The sequence below is a fragment of the Chiloscyllium plagiosum genome, unplaced genomic scaffold (genome assembly GCF_037043375.1).
Source record: "Chiloscyllium plagiosum isolate Xiang-an unplaced genomic scaffold, Cpla_swu_hap1 HiC_scaffold_39, whole genome shotgun sequence".
NCBI lineage: Eukaryota > Metazoa > Chordata > Chondrichthyes > Orectolobiformes > Hemiscylliidae > Chiloscyllium > Chiloscyllium plagiosum.
In genome coordinates this window covers 23,328,592-23,343,613 of record NW_028270177.1, presented here as the reverse complement: position 1 = coordinate 23,343,613, position 15,022 = coordinate 23,328,592, and the positions used below count along the sequence as shown (strand labels likewise).

The following is a 15,022-nucleotide window of genomic DNA, read 5'->3' as shown; positions in this document are numbered from 1 at the left end:
TTCAAAACGCTCAATCAAGTTTGTGAGACATGATTTCCCACACACAAAGCCATGTTGACTATCCCTAATCAGTCCTTGCCTTTCCAAATACTTGTACATCCTGTCCCTCAGGAATCCCTCCAACAACTTCCCCACCACCGAGGTCAAGCTCACTGGTCTATAGCTCCCTGGCTTGTCCTTGCCACCTGTCTTATATGTGACCTGTGCTCTGGGTCACTGTGCTATTGCAGAATTTGTTAATGCAGCACAACTCTTGATGGTATTTGAATCTCAATCATCTTATTGCATTAAATTAGCATAAAGTTTAACTAGCACTGCAGATTGGCTTCTGTGGTACAGTTCAGTGAACAGCAGCTGTGTGCTTCCAGCTGCCTGCAGTCTAGCCCTACCTGTAGTAATGCACATGTAACATACATTGTCTCCAACTGTGTAAACCCAGAGGAGTACTGACCATTTGTGAACTACACGTTAGCCATGTCAAATTTAGCATTAGATTAACCTAAGATGTGTTGCATTTTTATAATGTTCAACTGTGCACTTTTCATTGTAGATCAACTCTACTCCCATATTGAGGAGAAAGTGAGGTTTGCAGATGCTGGAGATCAGAGCTGAAAATGTGTTGCTGGAAAAGCGCAGCAGGTCAGGCAGTATCCAGGGAACAGGAGAATCGACGTTTTGGGCATAAGCCCATATTCCAAAGCGTCTATGGCTTCAACTACTTTTCAGTTCGCAGGGTTAATGCTCCAAAATAGTATTTTTAACAATTTGCCACAGTTGTTGTCAAGGTGAACACAGTCTTTGACACAATAAGAGAAAATGCTAAGAAAGCTAACAATTTGGAATGAGTTAGAACGTAGAACATAGAACAATACAGCACAGAACAGGCCCTCCGGCCCACGATGTTGTGCCGAACATTTGTCCCAGCTTAAGCACCTAACCATGTACCTATCCAATTGCCGCTTAAAGGTCACCAATGATTCTGACTCTGCCACTCCCACAGGCAGCGCATTCCATGCCCCCACCACTCTCTGGGTAAAGAACCTACCCCTGACATTTCCCCCCCCCCATACCTTCCACCCTTCACCTTAAATTTATGTCCCCCTTTAACACACTGTTGTACCCGGGGAAAAAGTCTCTGACTGTCTACTCTATCCATTCCCTGATCATCTTATAAACCTCTATCAAGTCACCCCTCATCCTTCGCCGTTCCAATGAGAAAAGGCCTAGCACTCTCAACCTATCCTCGTACGATCTATTCTCCATTCCAGGCAACATCCTGGTAAATCTCCCCTGCACCCTCTCAAGCTTCCACATCTTTCCTAAAATGAGGCGACCAGAACTGCACACAGTACTCCAAATGTGGCCTTACCAAGGTCCTATACAGCTGCAACGTCACCTCACGACTCTTGAATTCGATCCCTCTGCTAATGAACGCTAATACACCGTAGGCCTTTTTATAAGCTCTATCCACCTGAGTGGCAACTTTCAAAGATCTATGAACATAGACCCCAAGATCCATCTGCTCCTCCAGCTTACTAAGAACCCTACCGTTAACCCTGTATTCCGCATTCTTATTTGTCCTTCCAAAATGGACAACCTCACACTTGACAGGGTTGAACTCCATCTGCCCTCTTTATCCCAGCTCTGCATCATAGCTAAATCCCTTTGCAGCCGACAACAGCCCTCCTCAATATCCACAACTCCCCCAATCTTCGTATCGTCTGCAAATTTACTGACCCACCCTTTGTCTCCCTCTTCCAAGTCATTAATAAAAATTACAAACAGCAGAGGACCCAGAACTGATCCCTGCGGAACTCCACTTGTAACTGGGCTCCAGGCTGAAAATTTACCATCTACCACCACTCTGACTTCGACCGGTTAGCCAGTTCTCTATCCAACTGGCCAAACTTCCCACTATCCCATGCCTCCTGACTTTCCGTATAAGCCTACCATGGGGAACCTTATCAAATGCCTTACTAAAATCCATGTACACGACATCCACTTCTCTACCCTCATCCACATGCTTGGACACCACCTCAAAGAATTCAATAAGACTTGTAAGGCAAGACCTACCCCTCACAAATCCGTGCTGACTGTCCCTAATCAAGCAGTGTCTTTCCAGATACTCATAAATCCTATCCCTCAGTACCCTTTCCATTACTTTGCCTATCACCGAAGTAAGACTAACTGGCCTGTAATTCCCGGGGTTATCCCTATTCTCTTTTTTGAACAGGGGCACAACATTCGCCACTCTCCAGTCCCCTGGCACCACCCCCATTGACAGTGAAGACGAAAAGATCATTGCCAATGGTTCTGCAATTTCCTCTCTTGCTTCCCACATAATCCTAGGATATATCCCGTCAGGCCCGGGGGACTTGTCTATTCTCAAGTTTTTCAAAATGCCCAACACATCTTCCTTCCTAACAAGTATCTCCTCTAGCTTACCAGTCCGTTTCATACTCTACTCTTCAACAATACGGTCCATCTCATTTGTAAATACTGAAGAAAAGTACTCATTCAAGACCTCTCCTATCTCTTCTGACTCAATACACAGTCTCCCACTACTGTCCTTGATCGGACCTACCCTCGTTCTCGTCATTCTCATGTTTCTCACACACGCATAAAAGGCCTTGGGGTTATCCTTGATCCTACCCGCCAAAGATTTTTCATGCCCTCTCTTAGCTCTCCTAATCCCTATCTTCAGCTCCCTCCTGGCTATCCTGTATCCCTCCAACGCTCTGTCTGAACCTTGTTTCCTCAACCTTATGTAAGCCTCCTTCTTCCTCCTTACAAGACATTCAACCTCCCTCGTCAACCAAGGTTCCCTCACACGACCATCTCTTTCCTGCCTGACAGGTACATACATATCAAGGACACGTCGTATCTGTTCCTAGAAAACGACATCCTTCCCTGACAGCCTGTGCTCCCAATTTATGCTCCTCAGATCCTGTCTTGCAGCATCGTATTTACCCTTCCCCCAATTGTAAAATCTGCCCTGTTGCACGCACCTATCTGTCTCCATAACCAAGGTGAAAGTCAGAATTGTGGTCACCATCACCAAAATGCTCACCCACTAACAAGCCCATCACTTGTCCTGGGTCGTTACCAAGTACCAAATCCAATATGGCCTCCCCTCTGGTTGGACAATCTGCATACCGAGTTAGAAAAGCTTCCTGGAGACACTGCACAAACACCGCCTCGTTCAATCTACTTGATCTAAAGAGCTTCCAATCAACATTTGGGAAGTTGAAATCGCCCAAGACTACTACTCTGTGGCTTCTGCACCTTTCCAAAATCTGTTTCCCAATCTGTTTCTCCACATCTCTGCTGCTATTGGGGGGCCTATAGTAAACACCCAACAAGGTGACTGCTCCTTTCCTATTTCTGACTTCAGCCCATACTACCTCCAAAGGCAGATCCCCCTCGAACTGCCTTTCTGCAGCCGTTATACCATTTCTAATTAGCAACGCCATCCCCCCCTCCTTTTTTACCACCCCCCCCTAATCTTACTGAAACATCTGTAACCAGGAACCTCCAACAACCATTCCTGTCCCTCTTCTATCCACGTTTCCGTGATGGCCACAACATCGTAGTCCCAAGTACCGATCCACGCCTTAAGTTCATCCACCTTATTTCTGTTACTCCTTACATTGAAGTACACACACTTGAGCCCATTTCTGTGTCCGCAAGTATTCCCTGTCAGTGCTACCTTCTCCACTGCCTCCCTCCATTCTTGGACAGCGAGAGAAACAGCTAACCTACTTGCTGGACTACAAGTCCGGATCCCATCCCCCTGCCAAATTAGTTTAAACCCCCCCCCCCCAATCGAAGAGTGCTAGCAAACCTGCCTCCCAGTATATTGGTGCCCTTCTGGTTCAGGTGCAACCCGTCCTGCTTGTACAGGTCACACCTTGCCCAGAATGCAGTCCAATTGTCCAAATACCTGAAGCCCTCCCTCCTACACCATCCTTGTAGCCACGTGTTCAACTGCACTCACTCCCTATTCCTTGCCTCACTGTCACGTGGCACTGGCAACAACCCAGAGATAACGACTCTGTCTGTCCTAGCTTTTAGCTTCCGGCCTTACTCCCTGAGCTCCTGAATGACCTCCCCACCCCTCTTCCTACCTATGTCGTTGGTGCCAATGTGCACCACTACTTCTGGCTGCACACCCTCCCCCTTAAGGATTCTGAAGACACGGTCTGAGACGTCTCGGATCCTGGCACCCGGGAGGCAACAAACCATCCGAGAGTCTCGCCCATGTCCACAGAACTGCCTGTCTGTCCCTCTAACTATAGAGTCTCCTATAACTAGCACTCTCCTCCTTTCCCCCTTTCCCTTCTGGGCCTCAGAGTCGGACCTTGTGCCAGAGACCCGGTCACTGCAGCTTACCCCTGCTAGGCCGTCCCCCCAACAGTATCCAAAGCGGTATACTTATTGTTGAGGGGAACGACCACAGTGGATCCCTGGACTGCCTGCTTCCTCCCCTTCCCACCCCTAACTGTTACCCAGCTACCTCTGTTCTCTGGCGTAACTATGCCCCTGTAGCTTCAATCTATCACCCTCTCAGCGCCTCGAATAATCCTCAGTTCATCCAACTCCAGCTCCAGTTCCCTAACACGGTCTGTGTGGAGCTGGAGCTGGCTGCACTTCCTGCAGGTGAAGTCGGCAGGAGCATCGGTGGTCACCCCTACCTCAAACATCCTGCAGGAGGAACATTCCACTGCCTGCGCTGCCATAACTCTACACTTAGTGTTCTTGTTTTGGAGACTAAGTAGTTTACCTGTTCAGCCGACTGAGTCCTTTTTTTAGGTTAGAGGAGAAGGGAGGGTGGGAGACACTACACGTGTAGTATCTCGGGTTCCTTCTCCACTCAAACTTCTTACCTTCCCAGAAACCTCTGTTGACGACTTCTGGGTTCCCGCTCCTAGTTGGAAAAAAAAACACAGACTGCGAAAAGAAAAAAAACGTAAATTTAAACTGGTCTCTGCTTACTTTCTTGCTCCCCTCTCTGTGCGCCTGCTGTAGCACTGAGTTGTAATAAAAATATCTATTGTTGCTCACTGATGATGTGGCATGCTGTCACTGATAGTAAAATTTGAGATATCCAGTTGCAGGAAGTCTAACATGTACCTTTCCAATTTTGTGGGCAAGCATCCTCGAAAGGTTAAATGACGATCTCAAAGGAAGATTTAAAGGTGTTTTCCGTGTTTACAAAATGTCCCATTGTGCAATATGTAACATAACATCAATAATCAATTGCATTTGAAAAGTATCCCACACTTATGGGTCCAACTGGTGTTTTTGTTTATGGTCGTGAATTATTTGTATGCTTGTGAGGTGATTTGTTAAATGTTGGCTATCTTATCAATTATTGCAATCTATCTTTATTAAATGAGAAACTGATGGGAATTAACCACACTTGGAGGTTAAATTCAATCCATTTACCTTCTAAGGATAATAGAAAATCATTTACCTACAGTATTCCTAGGCTTATATTTGATTTTTAAAAATGTATTCTTTTTAAAGTAAGAATTGTTTTAATAAAAAGTAATTGGAGCTAATGGTATTTACAGATTGGAGATATTTCTAGATTTCCCTGCTGGCAAACTGGATGGTGCTGATATAGAACTGTATAAAATTTTTAAATGTAGTCATCCATTGCTAGTACTTTTAATCTTTTTAAAGTATTTACATCTTAAAAATCTTAGGTTCTCAGTGTATCAATGTTGTCCTTCCAGTAATTGTCGTGAAAAATGTCAGTAAAAGTACCAAAGTAACTCAATTACTTAACCTTTGTGCAAGGTTGTTAGCAGCGAGAGTCTGATCCTGGAGTCATAGACCTGGCAACAGCTGGTTCAGGTCCAACCACAGGACCAGATGATGAAGGCATCCTGTTTTAACTCTTGAAGTTTCATAGGTCTTTTTGTTTTCTGTTTAGTTTACATCAATCACCACCTCTTCAGCCTCCTGACTTCTGGTGCAACCCTCTGTTATGACTAATTAGCCAGAAGTTGTCAGTTTGTGTATCAGTGCTTAAAAATATTACCCAGTCTGTATTGCAAATATCTTATACTTGAGCCTAGGTGAGCTCAACAGTTGTGAAGCAACTGGAAGTTATCCTTCTTTTGATCGTAATGAATATGTCCATCTTCTGTATTTCACCTAAGTGAGTAACATACTACACTATTTGAAATGCTACAGACTTCTGTGGCTATTTTTCCCAGAACATTTTCTTCTTGAGATTGATGTGGTGCCATTCTATTTGTCCCCTAACATTTGTGAGCACATACGTTCTCTATACTTAGATTTGATCTTTTGCTGTCCATTGTGCTGGTGCAGTCATGACTAGGTGCTGTTGAAATGCCAAAAAACACATCACACCCTTCTGTTTGAAATGAAATGACCTACTTGAGTATTGACATGATCTTTTCTGTAGATATGTCATGTTTTGCCTGCTCACCCAACAAAATTTAGTTTGCAAATATATTGCTTATGGGGGAGAATCTTGTGGTGTGTGGCCTTTTGTCTTTTGGGATCTAAATTTAGTGCAATGGTGCTACTCGACAGCAGAAGTATTTTTTTCTTGATCTAGCAACCACTGGAAAAGTATGGGCAATTGTTGACAACAGAAGAAATTTAGGTTATCTTTGTAAGCGTTTGTGATTGAATTGCTTATTCTGAGGCTCACTCGGCTGGAATGGATTAAGTAGTGAGGAATAGTCTGTTGATTTGTAAAGCAGGACTTGTTGCAATCTTTGGGAAAAGAAAACATTAGAAAACATTTAGAACAACATGAAAACGTTTGAAAAATTTGAGGGCACCATTTGTTTAGAATTTGTCGTGTTTTTCTGCATTAATCAAAGTGTTTTTATTTCTTTGCAGCAGTTATAATTGCCACTTTAGTATAAGCTTGTGCTGAAGTCAAGTACTGCAGAGTTTTAAATGGATGTGTTCATATAAGACATGCAGTGTTTTTGTCAGTGCACTGAGTGGTGTGGTAGGTCAGAGCTCTGTTTGAATTCTGAGATCTGGCAACTTTCTCAACAGGGTAATCTCTCCTTGTGTCCCTTTTGAGTTGGACAGCATCAGAAATATTCCTTTTGGCAAATGCAACACTGTGTCTAATTTGCTATTTACTAAAATGTGTGCTTCCATTTGGGGTTTCAAGAATGGAAGTCACTGGTGCAGTAGAGATGTGTGGTTGAAGCACCACTAAGTGCATTTCACTTCATGGTAACTAAGAAAGTCTTGGCTTTGGATTTTATTCAAAGTTGCAACGTGGTTAATTTCCTGGTGTTTTGCACCCTTTTGACAAATGAATAGGTAAAGGGGGATGAGCTGGCTCTCCTCTTTTCAGTCTTGTCTGTTGCCTATGACAGATTTATGCTGTTTTTAGCAAAATGTTATGTCTTTCTCCAATCAAAGTGTAACTAGTTCACCAGAAACAATAAAGAATCATTACTAGGTTTTCTTGAGTGAATGAGTAATTTTACCATCTGCTCACTTGAAAGGGAAGTTTATGAAAGACAGCATACATGCACACATTTACATACGTAAAGGTAGTGTCCAATTCCAATGGAAGATGTAAAGAAAATACAGTTTTGAGTCTCAAGGCATAAGGTTTTAACGTTTGCTTAATCGATGTATATCAAGTAGTGGCAAATATTCGTCTTGTCTTTGTGTGCTTATATTTTAATTTGTGTAGCCTGATATCTGTTCCTTTGTTTTCATGCTTAATTGTAGGTGATAACTTTCACATGTGATAAAAGACATCAAACAGATGTAAATGAAAATGGGAGATGAGGGTTTTCTTCATACCTGACTAGCTTAAATGTCTTGGGATAAAATGTTAATTTTAGTTCTGACTTTTTTTTTCATGTTGATTTAATGAAACTTGGCAAAACTGTGTGTGTGATTGCTGTGACCATTTAGGTCAGTAATTTGCTTACTTTTGAAAACCATGTCAGTTGGTGAAGATCCTAGTTGATAGAATTTGAAAATTGATCGAATGAGTCTTATGAAGTGAAGCCTGAAAGTTCAGGAAAAAAATGGAAAATAACTTAATTAGTAATACATAGCAATGTTTCATTCTATAAATTTTGAAGAAAACTGTCGAGTGGTTAGTGTTAACTTGTGTCTTAAATATTTTCAACAATCTAATAGTGATATCTTACCGAATTCAGAGCTTTAAAGAAGGAAAAACTTGTTGGTGTGTGGATGTAATTACAAACAACTGAAGTGATAAACACCTTGAGACTTGTATTCATCACAGTAATAAGACATTTTCTTTTGATAGTCATGGAAGAACGGGCAGGTACAACTTGGGGATCAGGCGATCAAGCAAGTCCGTCATATGAATCATCAAGGGTAAGTCTGCCTCATGCCTCACATTGAAATGAATAATTCCTGCACCAAGTTCTCTTGGAAAAGAATGTTGTGTATTGCGTTTAGATTTTCGTACTGCTTTCAGCTGTTAAAATCAAGGTCATCTTTGGGTTTTTGTCATGCTTCCACAATCTCCAACTATTGTGATTCTTTGACACCAACCATGTAAGCACAATACCTACAAGTTCAGGTACGTTATGTGGTGGGTAACTTGTTTCTCACTCCCAACACCCTGTCTCTGATCTACAAGGCTCAAGGAGAGGTCTGATTCAGTAAAACTTTCCAGGACAACAACGGCTTAATTGGCATCCTTGTAACAACACCGTTGGAGTACTTACATACAAATGACATTGGTTACAGAACAAAGAACAAAAAAAATTTGCAACCCAGGAACAGGCCCTCCTGTCCTCCAAGCCTGAGCCGATCCAAATATACTGTCTAAACCTGTTAGTCAATTCCTAAGCATCTGTATCCCTCTGCTCCCCACCTACTCATGCATTTGTCCAGACGCATCTTAAATTAATCTACTGTGCCTGCCTCTACCACCTCTGCTGGCAACACGTTCCAAACGCCCACCACCCTCTGTGTGAAGTACTTGCCGCATGTATCCCCCTTAAACTTTCCACCTCTCAACTTGAAAGCATGACCTCTCATTATTGAATCCTTCATCCTGGGAAAAAGCTTGTCACTATCCACCCTGTCTATACCCTTCATGATTTTGAAAATCTCAATCAGGTCCCCCCCCAATCTCCTTTTTTCTAATGAAAATAAACCTAACTTGCTCAACCTCACTTCGTAGCTCGCTCCTTCCATACCAGGTAACATCCTCTTAAACCTTCTCTGCACCCTCTCCAAAGCGTCCACATCCTTTCGGTAATGTGGTGACCAGAACTGTACACTAAATGCAGCCAAACCAATGTCTTGTGCAAGTTTAACATGACTTGCCCGCTCTTGTACTCAATACCCCGTCCGATGAAGGCAAGCATACTATATGCCGCCTTGACCACTCTATCGACCTGTGCAGCAACCTTCAGGGTACAATGGACCTGCACTCCCAGATCTCTCTGCCCATCAACATTTCTTAAGGCTCTTCCGTTCATTCTATAATTCGCTCTAGAATTAGCCTTGCCCAAATGCATCACCTCACATTTTTCTGGATTGAAAACCATCTGCCACTCTTCCGCCCAACTCTCCAGTCTATCTATATCCGCCTGTATTCTCTGACAGTCTGTTCTGCTTTCTGCTACTCCACCAATCTTCGTGTCATCTGCAAACTTGTTGATCATACCAACAGTGCCCTCTTCCAGATCACTTGTGTATGTTACAAACAACAGTGGCCCCAACACTGACCCCTGTGGAACACCACTGGTCACCTTTCTCCATTTTGAGAAACTTCCTTCAACAACTACTCTGTCTCCTGTTGCTCAACCAGTTCTTTATCCACCTAGCTAGAACACTCTGCACAGCATGTGACTTCATTTTCCTCATTAGTCTACCATGGGGAACCTTATCAAACGCCTTACTAAAGTCCATGTATATGACATCAACAGCCCTTCCTTCATCTATCAACTTGGTCACTTCCTCGGCAAACTCTATTAAGTTGGTAAGGCACGATCTCCCCCGCACAAAACCATGTTGCCTATCACTGATAAGCCCATTCTTTTCTAAATATAAATAGATCCTATCCTTTAGTACCCTCTCAAGCAACTTTCCCACCACCGACGTCGGGCTCACTGATCTGTAGTTTCCCGGAATATCCCGGCTACCTTTCTTGTACAGAGCCACGACATGACCAACCTTCTAATCCTCCGGCACTTCACCTTAATTTAAGGATTGCACAGAGATATGTCAGGGCCCCAGCTATTTCCTCTCTTGCCTCCCTCAGCAACTTGGGATAGATCTCATCCGGTCCTGGGGATTTGTCCACCTTAACCTCGAGCCTACCCAATACATCTTCTCTACTTATGCCAGCGTGATCCAGACTAATCAAACTTCTATCTCTATTCTCAACATTCATCATGTTCCTTTCCTCAGTGAACACTGATGCAAAGTAATCATTCAGAATCTCACCCATTCTCTCAGGTTCGACACACAGCCTTCCTTCATTATCCTTTAGTGTATAAGTCCTTTCTCTAGTTACCCGCTTGCTGCTTATATAAGAATAAAATGCTTTGGCATTCTCCTTAATTCTGCTTGCTAAAGCTATTTCATGACCCCTTTTAGCCCGCTTGATTCCTCGTTTAAGAGTTGTCCTACTCTTCCGATATTCCTCCAGGGTCCTTTCTGTTCTTAGCTGCCAAGACCTTTATGTCCGCTTCCCTTTTCCTCTTGGCTAATCGTACAATTTCTCCTGTAATCCACGGTTCACGAATCTTGCCCTTCCTATCCTTTGCCTTCAATGGGACATGCCTATCCTGCGCTATCTTTAATTTATCTTTGAAAACCTCCCACATCCCAAATGTGGACTTCCCTTCAATAGTTGTGCCCAATCCACATTTCTGAGCTCCTGCCTAATTTTGATATAATTGGCCTTGGCCCAGTTTAGTACTCTTCCCTTAGGACCACTCTCTTCTTTATCTACGAGTATTCTAAAACTTACAGAATTGTGGATGCTGTTTCCAAAGAAATCCCCCTCCGCAACTTCTACCACCTGTCCTGGCTCGTTCCTCAGTACCAGGTCCAATATGGCCCCTTCCTTCATTGGACTGTTGACATACTGCTCTAGAAAACTCTTGGAAGCATCTTATAAATTCTACCCCATCCAGACCTCTGACATTTAAGTGTATCCCAGTCAATGTTGGGAAAATTAAAATCTCCCATCACCACTACCCTATTTCCTCTACATCTTTCCATAATCTGTTTACCTATTTGTTCTTCTACCTCACGCTCACTGTTGGGAGGCCTGCAATACAGCCTCAACAATGTAACTGCACCCTTCTTATTTCTCAGCTCCACCCATAATGCCTCACTACCCAAGACCTCCATAGTGTCCTCCTTTAGCACAGCCGTGATATCTTCCCTGACCAGCAGTGCAACTCCACCTCACATTTTACTTCCCTCCCTGTCCTGTCTGAAGCGGCTATATCCTGGAACACTTAGCATTTCAGGCCACCAGCTTTTTTTTGCGCTCATCAGCTCTCTGCCTACTCTTCCCCTTGGTAATGCAATCTTCATAATTCTTACAGTCTTCAGTCTCCACCTCGCTACCTATTTGTTTTCTCTTCTGATTCCCAGTCTCCTGCCACATTAGTTTTAAGGCTGATTGTTCACCACCAGTACTCAAGGGCAGTTAAGAATGGGCAACAAATACGGTTTTATTTTTCGAGCAGCATGCCACATGTGAACTTTTTAAAAAAAAAAATTAAAAGTTTTTTTCAGAAGGTAACCAGCATATGGCAGGGGCAACCTTATTGTGATGCCTGGCAATTTGGATATAGACATTTAATTGCATGCCTAACTGAAGCATGGTCTTGTCAAGCCATTACTTCATAATGTAAATTTTTAGAATTTCAAATAAAGTTTATAAAATCATGAGGGGCTTGGATAGGGTAAGGGGGCAAGGTCTTTTCCCTGGGATGGGAGTCCAGACCTGAGGGCATAGGTTTCGGGTGAGAGGGGAAAGATTTAAAAGGTACCTAAGAGGCATCATTTTCATACAGGGTGGTGTGTGTATGGAATGAGTTGCCAGAGGAAGGTGATGGAGGCTGGTACAATTGCAACATTTAAAAGGCATTTGGATGGGTACATGAATAGGAAGGGTTTAGAGGGACATGAGCCAAGTGCTGGCAAATGGAACTGGATTAATTTAGGATATCTGGCCGCCATGGACGAGTTGGACCGAAGGGCCTGTTTCCGTGCTGTACAGCTCTATGACTCTTTTAAATCAGAAGTGTGGGGACATACACTGGCAACATGAAAATAAGTTATTCATTTGTAAAGTAAATCTGCTTCACATAAGGATGCCATAATGTTTAAGCACTGATTTTGATTTCAGAAGCTTTTGTGGGTTTTCTCCCTAAGTAGTAGCACACACTTATTTTCCTACCTCTTCACACTCTCTTGCTACAAGTTAGCAATTCAAGCTGCATCCTCTTCTTTTGAATTTTCTTGTTATTTAGTTTCCCTTGGGTTCGCACCTGTGCTCTACAATACAGTTTCACGCAAATTGCAACCTTCAGCAATTTTTTCAAGTGAATTCTCTGATGAGAAGACTAAGTTCACCCATTTTAGTAACGTTGCTTGTTTGCGAGAACAGTATTGAATATCGGTTAAAGTCAATCCCATTATTTTGTTTGCTAGCAAAGTAACCATGAGCTGCACTACATTTTTGTTATCCATCCCTTAAGTTGAGCAAGGTTGTAATTTTGAACAGTAAAATGAAATCCCTAAACATTTAACTGCAGTCAGGTTTGTCAGAGTTTTCAAAAAATTCATAAAATACATTTTATCAAGTTATCCAACATTAGCGTTTCATAAGGAGGATATTGTGAAATAGTCACTGACTAGTGCTTAACCCTCGATATGGTATACCTAATGGTCATATTTTGACAACTCTTAACATAATCTGGGTAAATTGCTTGAGCCACAGTATTCAGTAAAATTGATTGCATTTGAAATCCTGAATGACTTAAGTTGTCTAATGGATAATTTTGTGATGAACTACAATCTTGATAGTGATTTGAATTTTTTAATTTATGCTGTGTAAAATTCAACATTCTGCTTAGAAATTAAAATTAGTTCAGTTTAACATGGAGTCATACAGCATGGAAACAGACTGTTTGTTTGATCCAGTCAGTCCATGCTCAACATAATCCCAAATTAAACTAGTCCCATCTGCCTACTCCCGGCCCATATCCCTTTATATCTTGCCATTCATGTCCTTATCCAAATTTCTTTTAAATGTTGTAATTGTGCCCACATCCACCCCTTCCTCAGGAAGTTCATTCCATGTGTGAATCACCCTGTCATGTCTTTATTGAATCTCTTTCCTCTCACTTTAAAATGTGTTCCCTAGTCTTGAAATTCCCCATCCCCCAACCTTCCACTAGCCCTATCTATTTCCCTCATGATTTTATAAATTTCTGTAAGATACATGGACTTGGGTGTTAAGGCTGAAATAAAGCAGTAAATGTGTTAAAAATGTCATCTTTCAATCTGTTTACAGCTTACAAAGACCTAAACATACACTCACTAATTTTGTTTTGTGAAACATGCTTATTTGATGCATGTATTAAGGTCCACCATGTCGTCATTGCAATCAAACATGTTTTCATGCTCTGTTGTGAAATTCTGGCACATCTGTATGGCATTTGTGCCCTTGGCTTGGGAAGCAGGCAGGCAAGTGGCAGGCTTCACCTGGTTTTTCAGGGATTTGTGGCTCCTTTGTTGAATAAGTTTCTGCATCTTCAGTATGTAGCAGAGTGTTGTTCCATAGTTCTGTGTTGGATATTACATGCTGTCCTCCCTTAGTAGAATGAAAAGAGCCTTGTTCTCATGATCGTTCACCCGTTGCCTCATGCGCAGTCATAGCTATTTGAACTTGGTGCAAGCATTTGGTAATTGTGGCTTGCATCACCATCATTCATGGCTACTTTTTCATGAACATGGCCTTTAAGTCAGTTGTATTGCACATATCAGCAATGGCTTCATTAATCTGAAAGGTCAGCTGCAGTTCGTAGTGAATTTTCAGGTTCCAAGTCACCACCCGATTCATTGACTGTGGTATAACAAGACATCAGCTGTCAAGGTCAGATATGTAAGGTCAGATTCCAATCAGCATCACTTTGGAGTCTTTTCACAGCTTTCGCCAAACTTTCACAGAACAATTTTGATTACAAATAAAGGCTGGCCAAGGGCTTCAAGATTTTGTTGTCAGTATTGATGATTTTTCATTGATACATCTGTGCTTCAAATGCTGGAGATTATCCAGATGGTTGTGTTGGTGTTGTACTATGCGGCTTCTTCGACTTTCTTATAACGAGAAGTGGCACAATCTTTGGTCACATCTGTGTTTGTGTACAGCAGTGATGTATTCTTTACTCTTGCTTTCCAACCTTACAAGTTGTAGCTTTAAACTTAAAACAGGGATCTAGCAAAAGTTAATAAAATATATTCCCCTCATGTCTTTATTGAATCTCTCTCCTCTCTTTAAAATCTGCCACCGCGTCTGAAGCCCCACATCCTAGGGAAACGACACTTGCCATGAGCCCTAACCAGACCCCTTGTGATTTTATGAATTTCTATATATTTATGTTAGAAACATCGCTTCGTGAATATTTGCTCAGAATTTGGATGAGGTCCACAATGTGCCATTGCTGCTGCAACCACTGCACCTTCCTAATTACTACGTGGCAGACGATGTGTCATGTCTTGCATTGGTCTAGATTCAATAGTTACAGGTCAACGCTTTTTTTGGCCCAGCCTCTTTTCAAAGGATAACTCCCTTGACTTGCAGGATAGGATCGGAGATGGGAACGTTTTCTCAGGGCTACGTTGAACCATGTAAGTAGAGCTTTTGAATGTCTGTGTAGGCGGACTTTACTATACTTTTCCTTGTGGGAGAGAATGTCTGTTCGATGAATTTGCCTCGTGTTTCAGAATAGCTGACAAGCTTGATAGTGTAATCTCCCATTTT

General features: G+C 42.4%; 1 protein-coding gene across 6 annotated transcripts in view; it reads left to right on the top strand.

Annotated features, from left to right (window-relative positions):
• Nucleotides 1-15,022, top strand: part of tcf12 (transcription factor 12) — a 329,491-nt gene that overhangs the window by 66,665 nt on the left and 247,804 nt on the right. For 5 of the 6 annotated variants that reach the window (XM_043677468.2, XM_043677462.2, XM_043677465.2 and 2 more), the window contains exon 4: nucleotides 8,300-8,370. The exons of the other annotated variant lie outside the window; for it this stretch is intronic. In XM_043677468.2, the coding sequence (XP_043533403.1) occupies nucleotides 8,300-8,370 (71 nt within the window). The remainder of the gene's footprint in view (nucleotides 1-8,299; nucleotides 8,371-15,022) is intronic. 6 annotated transcript variants of the gene reach the window in all.